The sequence below is a fragment of the Nematostella vectensis genome, chromosome 7, assembly GCF_932526225.1.
Source record: "Nematostella vectensis chromosome 7, jaNemVect1.1, whole genome shotgun sequence".
Classification (NCBI taxonomy): domain Eukaryota; kingdom Metazoa; phylum Cnidaria; class Anthozoa; order Actiniaria; family Edwardsiidae; genus Nematostella; species Nematostella vectensis.
Genome location: NC_064040.1, coordinates 4,455,209 through 4,471,495, shown reverse-complemented (window position 1 = coordinate 4,471,495; position 16,287 = coordinate 4,455,209). Strand labels below are relative to the sequence as shown.

General features: G+C 38.2%; 3 protein-coding genes across 3 annotated transcripts; 1 reads left to right on the top strand and 2 right to left on the bottom strand.

The window, feature by feature from the left end:
- The first annotated feature begins 22 nt into the window (after positions 1-22).
- LOC116616654 (uncharacterized protein C20orf85) lies at positions 23-1,915 on the top strand. Its single transcript, XM_032378658.2, has 3 exons — positions 23-174; positions 626-707; positions 1,601-1,915. Exons 1-3 carry the CDS (start codon positions 116-118, stop codon positions 1,832-1,834), a joined length of 375 nt encoding a protein of 124 aa, XP_032234549.1. The 5' UTR covers positions 23-115; the 3' UTR covers positions 1,835-1,915.
- Positions 1,916-2,320: 405 nt separating this feature from the next.
- LOC5509703 (mitochondrial substrate carrier family protein G) lies at positions 2,321-7,723 on the bottom strand. Its single transcript, XM_032378657.2, has 5 exons — positions 7,301-7,723; positions 5,191-5,249; positions 4,996-5,115; positions 4,449-4,623; positions 2,321-3,028 (listed from the first exon to the last, which is right to left on the bottom strand). Exons 1-5 carry the CDS (start codon positions 7,551-7,553, stop codon positions 2,691-2,693), a joined length of 945 nt encoding a protein of 314 aa, XP_032234548.2. The 5' UTR covers positions 7,554-7,723; the 3' UTR covers positions 2,321-2,690.
- Positions 7,724-11,054: 3,331 nt separating this feature from the next.
- Positions 11,055-16,287, bottom strand: LOC5509704 (3'(2'),5'-bisphosphate nucleotidase 1). Its single transcript, XM_001630177.3, has 6 exons — positions 16,050-16,287; positions 14,292-14,411; positions 13,939-14,046; positions 12,156-12,204; positions 11,712-11,996; positions 11,055-11,398 (listed from the first exon to the last, which is right to left on the bottom strand). The coding sequence occupies exons 1-6, from the start codon at positions 16,167-16,169 to the stop codon at positions 11,121-11,123; spliced, it is 960 nt and encodes a 319-aa protein (XP_001630227.2). The 5' UTR covers positions 16,170-16,287; the 3' UTR covers positions 11,055-11,120.

Here is a 16,287-nt window from a genome sequence, read left to right as displayed (position 1 = left end):
CGCGAACTGGTTGCGCAATTCCATGGAATTTAATTTGTATTGATAATGAATTATGACGTTTCATTTTATTTGAAAACCTCGCAAAGCACTGTAGGACATCCACTAGACGTTTTCAATGTCTGGTGGTGGCGGAAAAATAAAAACGTGTAACTTCGTCCACAAGGATGAGATATGGTAAGTGCCTGTAGCGAAATTCAGTGAATGAAGGCGATCGTACAGACAGTGAATGAAGGCGATCGTGATTATAAAAGGGCTATCGAATTATTACCCCAAGCAATCCCCCTATTCTGCGATATCATGCCCGTTGCAATTAGCAGCTTAAACCGTGGAGCGTAACTCCACGTTTATTTTTGAAAACACAACCGTCGACAGCAAGATAACATCAAAATGAAGGCCTGATACTTGACACGACATATGGTTGAAATTGTCTCAGCAGACCTGCTTGAATTAGCCTGTAAATTTGTGTGACTTTGCTATGAGCAGTAAAATGGCGCGACGTGATTGTTCTTCTTCAATCTGGAAGTGGGAGCGATCGTTTACCATTTCTTAAAGCATTTTGTCTTACGGTATCTCTCCCCCACTTTCTCTCGATTTTTGCTATCTTTGCTGCCGTGGTTGTTCTTAGGAAGGACCATGTCAAAATGGAACTGTTCGCACAGCGCCGGTGGCCGGACAAGTGGGGCTTCCTCGCGCAAGAGTACGAGCAGGTAAAATACTTTACTCGTCGTCTGATAGGTTCGAGGGTCAAGCGAATCGGACGAAACTTGCAGGCAGACATGAGAAGCACACGCAACCGCGGTGATCTTGGATACTAAAATTTCTTAGATAATAAACACATGCTAATCAGAAACTAATCAGATACTAAACAGAAACTTATAGCAAAAGGGGTAATTGTTAGTAACAAAACAAATTGCCTATTTTCTGCATATATAAATTAGTACAGCTGGAAATACGTCAAAAATTTTTTTACAGCGTTTTTAGCGATCTTAAGCAAATTTAGGCTAAATTTCTATTTCAGTCAACACTAGCGTGAAATCTTCAAAAGGCGATCCTACACATACACATAGTTTAATACAACTGAATAAAAAATACGGGAACAAATATGGGTTTGTTCGTATAAATAGCAGCTAGGTAGGAATAAATAATAGCAGCTAGGTAGGAATATTTTGTTTCTTTCTTTTTTTTTTTTTGAACAGATCAGAAACTGGCCCAAAAACTAATGCAGATTTTAAAAGAAAAAAAAACCCATTCTTTCGGATGATTTGATTTTATTCTGGTCTTATTCCGGTTAATTCGAGTCCAGTTTATATTTCTCTCCGTAAAAGTGCGATGTAGAGCAGTTACTGTAGCTGATGTAGCAAGCGTGACGTCCAAGCGTGACTTCCACTTGGGTGGTCTTCACCGTCGACAACATTAATTATGTCGGCGCCAAAAAGTACAAAAGTAAACGTTTGCATAGTCTTCTACGAACCAGCTTTTAAGAGGTCTGTTCAGCAACCAGCTTTTTAAGAGGATGAGTTCACTCTGCACATTCAGAGAAAAAAACTATAAGCAGAGGTTACCTTTTTGAATTTAATCCACAAGGTGTTCTTTTTAACAGCTTCAGCAGCGGACTTTGCACATTGGCGACAAAAAAGATGACGCCACGGAAGCAGTGACAAAAACTACGTCAGAGGCCAAGCCGGAAGTGACGTCAATGACATATCCGAAGACAAACAGCCAGATAATTGGCTGGAGGCTTCAATACGAGGCTGACCACCCGAAACCCGCAATCAGACGCGCGGGAAAAAAGGACATAGTGAAGCAGCTTAGGTGGCCGCGAGAGGGTATTTAGGGGAGCTGTATCCGAACCGAAAACATACCACCCAAGCGAGATGAGAAGTTGTATACAAATAAACACAAACATACCATCAAAGCGATGCAACAATGTGTTTTGGTGATAAGAGTCGTTTTTGGGGGGGCTTGCTAGGACAATCCCTTATCATCTTCATTATATTTCGAAGTGAACTCCAATCGATTTTATTTTTCCCTAGCAGTGTTAGTCGAGAAATTGTTTACTTACAGAAATTCGTGTTTACCACGATCTTGCTGGCCGCCATCTTAAAAAAAGAGGTCTGGATGCTAACGTTTGCTATTATCATGGGTTTTCCGCGCAGTTTATGACCATTTAGGAAACACCGAGAAGAGCCATTCAATCCTTGTATAACGGGACATTTGGATATTTCCTCACCCTTAGAGATGAGGTGCTTCCGGCGCCTTAGTGTTCAGTAGTATTGTACGATGGGGTTACATTTTGGCTATAACTCAGAAACTACAGTGCAACATGGAAAGGTGATGTATTCACAAATTAGAAAATATAATACATGATTTGAATATAATGAATTTTTTTAACAATATAATTTTTGCTATATGAATTGAAAAATACCATATGCTTGATTTAATATATCCATCAAGCCATATTTCTATTATTTTGTTTCTATATATTCTGCAGTTTCTATAATTGTTAAAGATACCATGCCTACCCTTCCCCTACCTAGTAAATTGAAATAAGGTACAAAAGTCTTATTACTTTACCCTTATCAATTATGTCTTTACACACTCTATATAAGAATTCTAGCAGAATGAAGTAAGTATACACATTTAGAAATTGTCCGCTTCCATTTCAAGTAAGTATTAACTGAGATAAAGGGCTATGGGAAATATTTTCTAAGGGTTTCAACAGTGAAAAACATGGCAGCATTTGCTGGCATTGACCTCAACAAGCACGGCGTAAACCCACGGTAAAACCTCCTCCATCCGCCTTCATTTGTGTATAGCTTCCTGGCACAATCTATGTAGCCATGGTACTTCCTCAGGGCTTTGTCTGAGTGGTCCGCCATCATGGAAGACTTGACCAGGTCTGTGGGGTAAGTCAAAAACCAGTAGAAGAACCCGCCCATTGCGCCTGATGTCAGCAGGCCAAGAGGGGATACATCATTCACTGTACCGCCCTCCGGCGTTAGTAGATTCTTGGTGAACTCATAGAAACCTGCAAATAAATTAACTCATCAGGTCAGTTTTCATGACATTACTGATACTGTACATATTTTCATGTGCTATAAAACCTATAAAATAGAAATGAGATACACATTAAAGTACCTACAATAAAAACAGCTTATATTGAGTTTAGCATTTCTCAAAATAAAACAAAACAGCATTGCCATGCAAGGTGAATAAACAGATTTTTGGTTTAAGCCAACCAAAAACGATGCTCCAAAAAAGATAATCACAACAGAGACAGTAGTTATAGCTACATTTTGGTTCAGGTGCACTCTGAGCTAGGCAGCTACATACCCAGCAGACCCCTGGCTCCCAAAAAGGGGGGGGGCATTTGTAAATGAACAATCGTCACCCCCCCCTCTCAGCACCCTGCGTATGTGCCTGTGCGTAATTCAAACGTCATACTCACACAACTTTTAAAACTATTTCTAAACAAGTCAGAGAAATTCGTTTTTGCAGAGGTGGTCACATGGTGTGAAAATAACTTCAATCAAAGCTATATTAACACATTGACCCCTCAACCGGCCTGTACCGGCTTTGAGAAGTACCCACAACCCAAAAAAATTCATAAATTCAAAATAAACACAACAAGATGAAGATACTCAGGCACAGTCTAAGGGATAAATGGTCTTAAAGATATGCACAGGTTCTTTGACAAATTTCAAATGGAACAAGGAAAGAAAAGCATAATCACCCCTCTCAATAAAACGTTCAAAATACCACACAAGGGAGAGAGAGGTTTTTCAGAAAATACAGCATTTAGGAAAGCTGTGGTGATTCATTAGAAAATTTTTTTCTCATCCAGGCAAAGCCAAACAAGAAAAATCATCATGAATCCACCTTTGCTTGTAAATATCCATAAGCAAAGCACTCAATTATGCCCCAATAGACTTCATGATGTCCTGAGACACTCTCCTAATATGCTCATAGCTGTATTTTTGATGAAAAATACAAGCAACCATCAATTTGTGCTTCCTTAAGCACAACGACGAGGGATTAAAAGTGGGGACCGCAAAGCACTGTTGGAAAGCTTGGATACCACTGACTAGGTGCAGCTGTGTTTGACTTTGACGGGCTGTATAAATCTCAGAATAGGGGGGAGGTATCTGTTTTCAGTCTGTTTTTTTGTAAATTCAGCTCAAAAATAGCCAGGAGTCAATGGGTTAACATCATGTCAATCACAAGCTAATTATTGGGAATTTTGAGATCCTCTTCACACCATCCCAAACATTGATATAAGTGGTGGGCAGAGAGATCTCACGAAGTGAATGTTTCTTCATGGGGGATCAGTGGGTGATTGTGTTCATTACTACCTGCAAAATATGGATCCTGACAGTAACTGTTCATGGATCTGGAACTGGTCATTGGATCTAAATGTCTCTAACAATCTGTAATTAGTATATTCTTACCAAAGAAGAATCCATTAGCCGGGATGTTTCTTACAAGTGTAGCTGATAGCCCCTGATAGCAACCTCTGATGCCATAAGTCTGGGCTATGGTATAGCCTGCATGGAACACATTCCTGTACTGTATGGGAGCCCCAGACTGGGCCCTGATAATCTGAACCTGCATCTTAGACTTGAACTATGAAACAAAGCAAACAATGAGTCAAGCATTTCCATTAAAAAAAAAAACAAAAAAAAAACAGAAAATAGTAAGAAAATCCATATAAAGTCCTTACAGTTTTTTAATGTGGATCAAGACAAGACTTGTGCTTTTGTGGGGCTGCAGGCATATGCCTTGAACCCTTCCCCCCTCAGTACAAGCCTGAGAGTAGAGGGTCCAGTTACTGAATTACTGATCGACTGAACGGCTGAAAAATGCTTAAGGATATTCACAGACCCTTTTCTTCTAGTCACCTGAACCACTATCTTGGGTGGCCAGAGGGTCTCATAATTTTTTTTGTGGTGTTTCTTTTTTTTTATTGTAATAAATAGAAAAAAAATGTTTACTTACCAAGTCAATAGGTCCCTCAATGAATGCTACAACAAGCCCTGTTCCTGCACCGCATGCGTAGTACTCAGGGAGTGTTAGGCGTTGGCCCTCACGCTCCTTGCCAGCAAATGAAGCTGTAAACTATATCACAGGAAAAGAGGGTGTTTTTGCATGTCACTCATTCTGCTAGACAAAATATTTAGCTAGAATTTATACCTGAAAATATGATCCAAACAGTGTTGCTCTGAAAAACATCTGCCCCACAATAGGTGAACCTGGAATTCAGAATTAAAAACTGCGATAACCTCATTATTCAATGGCTGTTGTTTCACTAAATCATCTAAAAAATTGTTTAATTTATTAAAGCAGACTCTCAAATATGGCATTTAACAGGCCTGTACCCTGGAATTTTCTTGGGGGGTGGGGGTGGGGGTGACATCCAAAAAATTAGACCTAATTTTCCTAATTGCAAAGTGGATTTTCTGCAGTGTTCAGGATTTATCTGTTATATACGTTTATCAAGTGGGCCTTTTCCCATATTTGAGAATTGTTTTATTTGAAGAAAGAGAAACAGTTTTGGAGCTTATCCAGAGGAGGGGGGGGTCGTGAGGATACTGCAGGGGGGCCTTGAGAAATTTTTTAGGTCTAAAGGGGGGTGTAAAAAATGTTTGGATTTTAGAAGGGAGGGTCACTGATTCCTTTGGGTGTTGCCTCTACTATATAATTTGATGAAGTGTCTAATCAGACTTCTTTGTTTAACTTGTCTCGGTTTGGGGGCAGTTATTTATGGTATGCACAATCCAGGAGTCCAGAATACGTATTAAAGCCGCATTGTCACCAGTTTAGTTCCGGAGGTCCGACAGAAACCTCAACTGCTAAAAGAAAAAAGAATCTATAAAAATCCGAGATATTAAACAGGCCATCCGCTCTAAATTATCAATCACATCCTTAAAGAAACTTTCAATAGACACACTGCTTTCAATATTTTGAAATATTTTTCGCTTTTTCCGTTAAAAATCATCGGAGATTGTTAGGTAATCGACCGGAAGTAAACTGGTGACAATGCGGCTTTAAGCCACATTTTATCTATGCAATGCAAACCTGTATACACCCTAAATACATCTTTTATGATTTCTGCTATATAATATTATAAAGTGCTTATGTTCCATATCTAAAATATAAACAAAACATTTTAATGCTATAAGCACTTATTCTCCATCATCAAAATCCTCGCTCATAACTGATTCGCTGTCTTCCTCGCTCTCTTTTTTTTTCTTCTCATGCTGCGCTTTTCTTACAGAAGATCAAAAAGCCTTTTTGCTCCTTTTACGTCATCTATAGCATCAACCATTATCAGGTTGCAACCTGGAGTTAGTCGCATCTTTGAGAAATTTAGTGCCTTCACTTTTTCTGAATTAATGTTTTAGCCAATTTCTTCCCCTCCACTTTCTGTCCAGCTTGCAGCTAATCTCTTCATCATGTTTGTTTAACGTTGTAATGGCTGTTCCTTTCTTTGCTCCTTCTTTCTTCGATTTTCGGGAGGCGGGGCACCAAAAATATGGGGGAAGCGTAAGGGGGGGGGGGGGAGCATGGAAAATTTTGTTCCTCCTGAAGGGGGGTCAACTAATTTTATCCATTACTTTTATCAAAATCCACAGCCCCCCCCCCCTTGGGATAATAAATGAACTTTCCCTTATTCATGAAGGTGCGTACTAGTCAAAATGACCATGCTATATGTTGTATTGGCAAAAATAATGGAGAGCTTGTTAGAGAGTAGGCTCGGTTCCAAGGGAGGACTTAGTCAGAAAACGACACCACAACGGCTGGAAACCGAGCCTAGTCAAAAAGAAGGAGAATTTTTTTTCAAATATTTGCCACGTATACCATTCATTCGGCACCCCCATCACTTTTCAAGTTTCTGGTGACCCTGTGACCCGGCAACCCTGCGACCTGGTGGCCTGGCGCTATGATTTTGACTACTCTATATTATTTGAAACATTAACACAAATATAGAACATGCAGCTGATTATGATTGACAAACAGGATTGGCTAAAATGAAAAAAAATTGACTGACAAACACTAAAACACTTTTTTCACGCACCTATGTTTTTCATACATTCAAGATCTAGCAGAACACTCAAAATTAATCGCTACATGGGTAAGGTCAAGATGCATTTTATCAGGCCATAACTTTATTATAGCAACACCATATCGTCTTACACACTAGTACTTAAAATATGCAGCCAAAGCTCCTTGAACAAGGCATATAGCTTTTTTTAAGTAGATACTTAGATAGGTTGTTTTAAAGTGGCAAAATCAAACCTACCTACACCTTTATAAAGCCCTCCAATGCCTTCCCATTTCAAAGTTTTCACGAAGCAGTCGACAAGTCCCTTGTACACCGGCCTGTCGACTGGCTGGGTTTGCAGACGGACTTTTAAAGTGTCGAAAGGATGTCCTACCAAGCAAACAGAGATCCCACCCGCTGTACCAGAGATCGTGTTTTTGAGAGAGCGATAGAGAAAGGATTCGCCGGGATACGAGGGAGGAATGATGTCTTCGACGTCGCCGGACGCCATTTTGTCTCCCGGCTCTCGTGTCTGTTTTTGGTGGCACAGTCACGTGATCACAAAATTAAAAGAAATTCAGGGGTCCATGATGCATCGATTACAAATTGATTATTTTCCAAAACGGTGATGATTTTCATAATTATGTATATGTGTAAAAATAGGAGCTTTTTGGGGAGGTAATTTCTTCCCCTATATAAGAATTTCGAAATCAGTAAACCTCGTCCCTCCCGTCCGTATCCAAAGCCGATCCTCTACCTCCCTTAGAAAGAAATTTTTCGATCTGTTTTGTCTATCACCAAGGAGGTAGCCAATCAGGAGCGCATTTGTTTGTGTCTAGCCAATCAGAATTGAGGTAACGATTATCATAAAGCGAGACGCGGGAATATGTGTAACAATAAATGCAAAAAATGGCGGACGGTCGTAAAAAAGCACATGCTACAAAATCACCAAATGTACTGCTTTCTCCTACTAGATGTTGTTCTTTTGAGCAAAGGTTTAACTGTTTGATATGTTGGTCACCTAGACTGCGAATGGTTTACGGGAGTTGCCAGCACAGACTTTGTGAAGCATGTCTTTATGACTCGAACGGTGAGAGACGAGAAGGTTTGGAAAAATGTCCGACTTGTCAAACAATGGATGCGTTCCCGTGCTTTAGACCGAGTATTCCAGAGGATAATATTGCTATTCAGGTTCAACTTGGAGTAAGGAAATGCTTGAATGCTGGCTGTGGGGCTGAGATGTGGGAATGGGAGCTAGACACCCATTCAAAGTGAGTGCATTTATATATTTTCGTGCAAATTTAAAGTGCCACAGTTAAAGTAAAAAATATGTGTATACTTAAATTGAGTTTCGCGTTTGTGATATCCCTGGTCCCTTAGTGGTCTCCCTAGTGTGAAAAAGCTGCTCTCTCTGACTTTCTCTCTCTGTGTTTTTTTTTCTACAATGTTCAGGGAGCAAAAATCCTGTCAGGACCATAACAAAGGTTTCAAAGATTTCTGTCAGCTTTATCAGAATCACACCCAAACACTGGGCTCCTTTAGACAATAAGATATTCTTTAAAAAGGACTGTCTCTCTGGCAGCCAATTGACATGAAAGTTTATTTTTAAGGGATTAAACCCTCTGAGGATTTATCTATTGCTCTTATCTTCTCATTTTAGTCTTAATGTTGTTACTATTGGTTTCCTTAGGGAGTGTACGTTTTCCGAAAGTAACACAAGAACACCAAGGAAAAGAAGAAACCACTCTGTCCATACTACCAGCAATAAAAAGAAACAACAATCACGCCCTGCATACAACCTTAGACGTCAAAGGGATAGGTCCTTAGAACAGGCAAACCTCAAAACACGTCAAAGATTGCCACGTCGGACAAGTCAAAGGAAACTGAATTCCCTTTGAAGGAGAATATTAAGAGCATAAAACAAAATTAAAGTATAGATAATGTAAATATTTGGCATAATTATTTAACATTGAATTAACAATGTTGTCAAGAAAGGGTAACAGCTCAAAAGACTTGTGTATTTTCAAATAGCAACATTTCAGTTGTTTAAAGTTGACCTTCTAGCCAGCTCGATTGCGGTTATTTGGAAATGTTTTATTTTCAAACATTGAGAATCCTGTGACGTGCAATGGGATGGACCTCATACTTTCATATTTTTAAATAACCCTAAATAAGAGCAGGCTCATTCTGATGGTCCCATATTAGACTATATAAGGCTTTAAAAAAATACAATATTTGAAAAATGACTCGTTTGTTTGTATTTATATTTTCTGGTTAGGCGGTTAATTGGTTTAATAAATTATTGACCTTTCTGTTTATATGTCCTTAATGGTTTATTTCAGTTGGTGAAACTTAGATCATTTTCATTACTACTTATAGTAACTACCAAATAGCATTATCAAAAATTGTTTCTTGTTTTGAGATGAGCTTTGCTTCCACCACATGGCAGACTGCAACACTACCAGCATACAGAAATGGCTAAAAATAAAGCTTAAAGAGTTAAAATAGTTTCCCGTCAATCTTGATTGAAAAGGTTTTCTGAAAAAAAAAAAAGGGATTTGGGAGAACATTTTGTGAGCTATTGTCAACAAAATACAAGTCCCTCTCATATCCGAGCATAGCATGTACTTTTCATGATCTTGCAGATACCATTCCCTGACTTTCCTTCCAACTAAACATGACTTGACCAGTTAAACCACGGGCTATAGGATAATTTGACTCCGAAATGTGGTTGAGTTACTCATTTACCAGGTGGTGGTGGTTACACAGCATGTCGTTTGAAAGGTCGCAAGTGCATAGGAACAGAGCTTGCTGCATGAGCGAAACCAAGGCAAATACATCCAGTCAAAGTAGGGATATGTGCTATCCAACACTAACAAGACATTAGACTTCATTTCAGAGTCAAATTATCATATAGCCTGTGTTTAAACTATGCATGGTGCCAGCAGTCATGCTTTTGGCAAGGTTCTGACCAATAAAAAAACATTTATTCTGTTAGTTTGAATGAGGGAAGCCTGAGAGTGGTTAGGAGTTGGAAATTATTGAGGGGATTTAGCACAATGTTAAAAATTCATTGAGTTGCTCTGAGAACCTCAAAGGTTTCTAGTAGTATTTATTTTTCAGTAGTATAAATTATATAGAAGTTGTACTTCCTAAAATTATACCACATCCACAATATACAGTAATTAATATCTTGCTACATATGCTTAATACACATTATTTTGAAATTCAATAATATAACACTTAACTAATATACATTTTGATGGTCCCTCCACCTAGAAAGATTGAAGCCAAGTTTATAAAGTTAAAAAGAGATTACAGCAAAAGAAATTTCCCCATCCCTCCCTTAAATATCTTATTTTCCATCTCTTAGCTTCAATAGAACACCCCTACATTCCTACTCTAATATTAAACATCTTTGCTAATTAGTCATTCATGGTATTTTAGAAAAGTCTGGAAAAGAATTAAGGATTACATCAGACTTTAACATTAGAAAAATCTTTAAGATTCTTATGCAGATAAGTTTTAGTTATTAATCATACATTTGTACAAATATTAAGCAATTCTAAAAGTGTTTAGGGATCTTGAAAAGTTAAAAAATCCCAAACATCTGAGAAAACTTCAAAAGGAGAGGGCGGGGTGGAGGGCCAACTGGTGGCAAAAATTATCCTTTTTTTGGAAATATTGTGCCAAAATATACGAATAAAAGCTGTGAATATCATATTATATGGAGTCAAGTTCTGTCTATATATGGATGGTCATTCCAAAAAGAAACCATTGGATATCTAGGTTTTTTTCTCAGATTTTTGAAACTTTACAATGTCCCTTAATCGAAAATCGAATTTTTCTGAAAATATATATCACCTTTTCTCCTCTCTCTAGATTCACTTTTCACAATAAAGGAAACGAAATACTAGGCTCTACCTAAATGTATCAACACATGAACCTAATCCTGATGCATTTAGGAAGACCTAGGGAGACAATTACGTTCTCTTTTTTCCCTACATTTTTACTCCATGCCTATTTTTTAACATGTGTTTCACTGCCTTCTGTTGCCTTTTACTCGTAAAAAAAGGTCTCAAAGTTTCTGTTTTTTCCTGAGTCCGTCCCTTACTGTGTCTGGTATCATTTCGATATACCATTCATGTTCCCTTAGTGCAGCAACCACACCTAACCTATTAAGATAGGATTCGGCATCAAAATCATACACCACTTCATTGCCACAGATATCGGTCAGCTTGCCTCCCACAGCCTCTAGTATTGCTTGACATGCACAGGTGTCCCACATCTTTGTTCCTGGGCTGGCAAATATATAGCCATCAGCATCACCATCAAGAAGGAGGAGGACCTTATAACCTAAGAAGAGAGAACAAGTCCTGAAAACAAGTACACTTCAACACATATTTTTTGGTATTCACAGTTTTACAGGTCATGCTTATACCTTATATAGAATAACCAATGATTTCCTTCCCCCATAAAAAAATGCTACTAGCCCTAAGAACATGTCAACATTTGGCATTTTTTCTAATTTTAATTTTCACCCACCTGAGGTTGGGCTTAAATATCTGTTATAGAGAAACAATGATTTTCTATCCCCAATAAAAATATGCTAAAAGCTCTAAGAACATGTCAACATTTTGACTTTTTTCTTATTTTAATTTTTACTGACCGGAACCTCCTACTTTAAGGACACTTTCGGGCTTCATTGCCGCTATAGCATCGGTGACATCCTGTGTCAAATGGGAGCGGGTAGTTGTGATAATACGTCGGCCATCAGGTATAGGCTTTGTCTTGAATCCAAATGCGCCCAGACCGTTTATACCCCAGAGAGTTCTGCCAAGTTTGGAGAGATCTGAAGAAGAATTATGGCCGAAGAATGGCTGATGGATGACTCCAGCAACAGGACGCCCCTCGTAGGACACGCCTATCAAGACGGTGGCGTGGTGCAGGAGTCCTGGTGACAAGAGAAGACAGCGCAATTAACATATAGGTTGTTATTGCTACTGGTTGTGACAAAATATTTCTTTGGGGACAGAAAGATCATGTCAAACAAGTGGGAGAGAAACATCTTGTGTCTTATTGCAATTCAATAAAATAAACTTATAAAAGCCACCTTCAGTGAATTCCTTTGTTCCATCTACTGGGTCCACCCATACAACAACCTGTAAGAAAAGATAGCTTCATATTAATCCCATAGATCTTCCTCCAAGTCAAAAGGGTGGGCACTCTGCTATTCCCTTCAGCGGCACTCTACTGTACAACTGTAAATTGGGACATATAAAGCTCTTAATCTTCTTGGAGGTATTGTCTCTCACTGCACATAAACCTCTATTGAGTGACATACATGAACAGCTGGAGACTTCTGGGCTTAATTGCCATCTCTAGAGACAGAGCTTTCAAGCCAGGAGTATATTGTAGCTCAGGCCTGTAGCCATTTAGTATACCATCTCTTCTAAGCTCATCCTAAAGCATTTTTTCCTTCATTAGAGTGGACCATCCAGTCGAGTTGTTGGGGGTGGAAGTAGGGTCTTTATTGCTAGGGATGGGTGCAGGGGGACAAACCTACCACCCCCTATTGTTCAAGACTAACTAAATCAACTGCTCATGAATGTAAACTGTATGGAACTGTCTGTAATACACTTTAAGTTCTTAAAACCTTTCACTCATATCAATCTAGCCAAAAGAATATATATATATAAGCTTTCAAATTCTGAAAAGGGAAATGAATTTGATAGAATTTTGAATTTTCTTCAGATCTTTGAAAATTTTCTTGGCTGTGCGAAAGGAGATTGAACAAGTGAATAATTACGAGTTTTGGCAGGAAAATCTAAAACAACATATTTTCCTTAAATCCGTTTAAATTCAGGGACAGCAATACCACAAAATATTGGCGAAGTGTTTTCTATTGCAATGCTACCCACAATGAAGCAAAGAATAATTTAAAGCAGAGAATTATGTGCGAAATTAGAAAATATTGTTTTGTTGTAGGTTTCTAAAACAGTACATGTTGCCATTCTTGATTGTACATGCAGCGCGCGCGGAAAACGCCAAATCAACTTACAGACTATAAAGTTTTTGCTAAATTTTCAGATTTGTATCCTGAAGTTAAAAAATCAGTTGACTACAAGGTTGAGATATCAAGATGATGGTACAATTTGTAGCCACACAACCATCTTCAGCAATAGCCAAGAAGACTCATGTAGATGGGAACTAGTATAGCATGTGCTGATATTTTCTCATGTAATTTGATTGACGCCTTGATCTGTAGTGTTAGCCAGTTTGGATACCCTGTGGTACCTGCCTCGTTTTGAGGTAATAAAGATGTTGTTGATATCCAATATGGCAGTCTCGTGTTGGCTTGTGTCAGTGTGCAGGAATCTACTTCCATCGTCGTTATGAAAACACTACATGATCTACGTCACAAATGACTGGACCCAGGCCTTCCAGTTCACAGCCTTTTTTCCAAAGGTTGACCAAAATACCTCAATATTACAGATTTGAGTTCAAACGAACTACATACCATTTGGAAGATGAAAATATAAAGAATTAACCAAATCTATAAACTCTGAAAGGTTATATAGACTTTAATATACTTTTTTAATATACTTTTTACTAGATTCAGTCACAAATATAGCATTGGCTTCCCCAAATCAGCCAAAATGGATACTTGGTACTTTGACAGAGGCTGTTCAAGGGTGATGTTTTTTGAGCATTTGAAGCTTAATTTGATCATGTTGATGTTTGCACTAATTATACAAAAGATAGTAGTCATGCTTTGTCAGACTTACATCTTCAGCTTTGGAAGATGCAAATATAAAGAATTAACCAAATCTATAAACTCTGAAAGGTTATATAGACCTTAATATACGATAGTAGTCGTGCTTTGTCAGACTTACATCTTCAGCTTTGATGTTGTTGAGGTTTTCAGGGCATTTGACATCTAAGATAGAAGAGTCTTGGCTAGTGACTAGTAAGTCATCCCCCAGGTCATTGGCGTCAATGCCCTTTAACAACAAAACATAATCATACAAATGGATTTTTCCGCTGGTCCAAAGGCTTCAAATGAGTGGTCTTATCAAATATTGAGCAGAGGGTCTTAAACTATGCTGCACAGGGCCCTGGATAAAACAACTGTAAACTTGGCCTTGGATAATAATAATTCAAAAATAAGAAAAGTCAACAAAAACCTAACCATCCATGCCCCTTCAATCAATCCAGCCTGCATATCAAAAACAACCAAAACACAAACCTCTTCTTCTCCTACTATTCGCAGGCTAGGGAACTGCACCAGTAAGGAGCCAATAATGCATCGCTGGGCAGCACGGTCAGCCTCAGTCTGTGGGTCGAACTTCCCGGAACCTGCAGCAGACTAATACAAGATACACATAAATAAGTCACTGTTATACTGAAATTGTAACCAGAGATGTGTTGCAATTATTTCTTCCATTATCTCTTCTAACTGTCATATATAAAATTTCTCTCTAAAACCCCTATTGCAGACAATTATCTCTCTTCTTTTGATATTCTAGATCTCTTGATATTCTTGAACACTTGATGCCATTTTCATGATCACACAGTTTTTATACAACAACTGCAGTCAAAACATAAACAATCCTTTGAATGACAAAGCTGCTGCTTACAATAAGCTTTTCATCATAGTGAAGAAAATTGAATTGTGCTCTCTGGTTCGCTGTTCGATATTCTTCACTAGGAAAGAAACCTAGTTCATAACCAATTAGGTAACTTTTTTATAGTGAGCAGCTTTGCAGCTTTTTTGCAAACAAATCCTTGTGTAAAAAAACAAGGAGAATAATGTTTCAGTAAAATACTAAATGAGTTGAAATAAACACTGGATGCTGAGCTAGTCTCTCTACAATACTTTTTTGCTTTGTGAAAAGATCTTTATACATTATTTCTATGGAAAAAAAACTCTTGTCTGCATGGAATTGAAATGATTACGCTTATTTCATTAGTTGTTTTTTGCGTCGTTTCTGCAGTTTGTAAAAGATACAGTATGTATTCAGGAGCTACACCTTAATACAATGGCTAAATCTATATACCAATACTAAAAATATCTTTAGCTCTAACCATTTGACAAACTGACAAATATTTCGAATATTTACTGACAAAAAATTGGGATATTTATTTGGAAGTTGACTTCTTGTCTCAACACACAATTCCTCTTTATAAGTATGCAGAGATGTGTTCTTTTATAACACAAGTCAAGCATACTAAAACCTGGTAATGAGGGAAGATCAATTTTCAGCTTAACAGGTGCTGGTCAAGTTGGAGCTCATTGCTTATGGCTGATCATTTGTCCTTGCAATAAAAACTCGTGAATCCATTCAGTAATTCATTTGATAAAAATATGGTTGCTCTTTAAGTAGCTTTAAAGTTTTGTGGGATAAAAAGCGACAAATCGAATCATTTTTCTTAAGAGGAAGAATGAATTATTACCTAAAAGCTCTCATAATACAGTGAGATGTCCCCGTTATCTATAATCGCTCCTACCACATATCCGGCTTAATAGTGGGTTATTTGGGGAATGGTGTACCAAAAACATTATAAAACTAAACATAGAGAGGGCTATGTAGAAGGATCGAGTAAAATTTTTTTCGGGCAATCCTGAATAGTGAAGTGAAAATGAAAAGTTATCGACTTACTGCGAAAGAGGCGGAACAGAACCAGTATGAAAATAAATATCCTCAAGTCTTAATAATGACTTTTGTAGTTGTCTGCGTTTAAGTTAAATCATATAAATACGCGGTAGTAGGACGATGGTTAATTTGACAGCTAAGGTCAACTAATAAACGACAATGTTATTTTGACAGTTAGTTGGGTGAATAAGAAAGTTATCGCCATTTTGTATTGAAAACGAAGACTAGTGTTATCATGTGGAAGACGTTAAAACACGAAGACTTTCTTCACATTGCCAATGCTCGAAAAACGTTGATTTTGATGGGAATGGATAGCCGCTCTCCGAGAGAGCGCCCGATGCCCCCTTTACCTTGTCGATAATACCGAGTTCTCCTTTTTTTAGAATGTCCCTGATAACACTTCCTGCTCGATTCGCGATAGATACAGAGCTAGATACAAGCCGTACGATGAATGGGACGCTCGAGGTCATCTCGCTATCGATGAAAAGTGGAAGGATGAATTTTCTCCTTCTCCTTGACGGGGACTATGAAATTGTTCGAAAACTGAACTGGGATGAGCTCCTGTCAGCGGCTATCGATAACACAGGA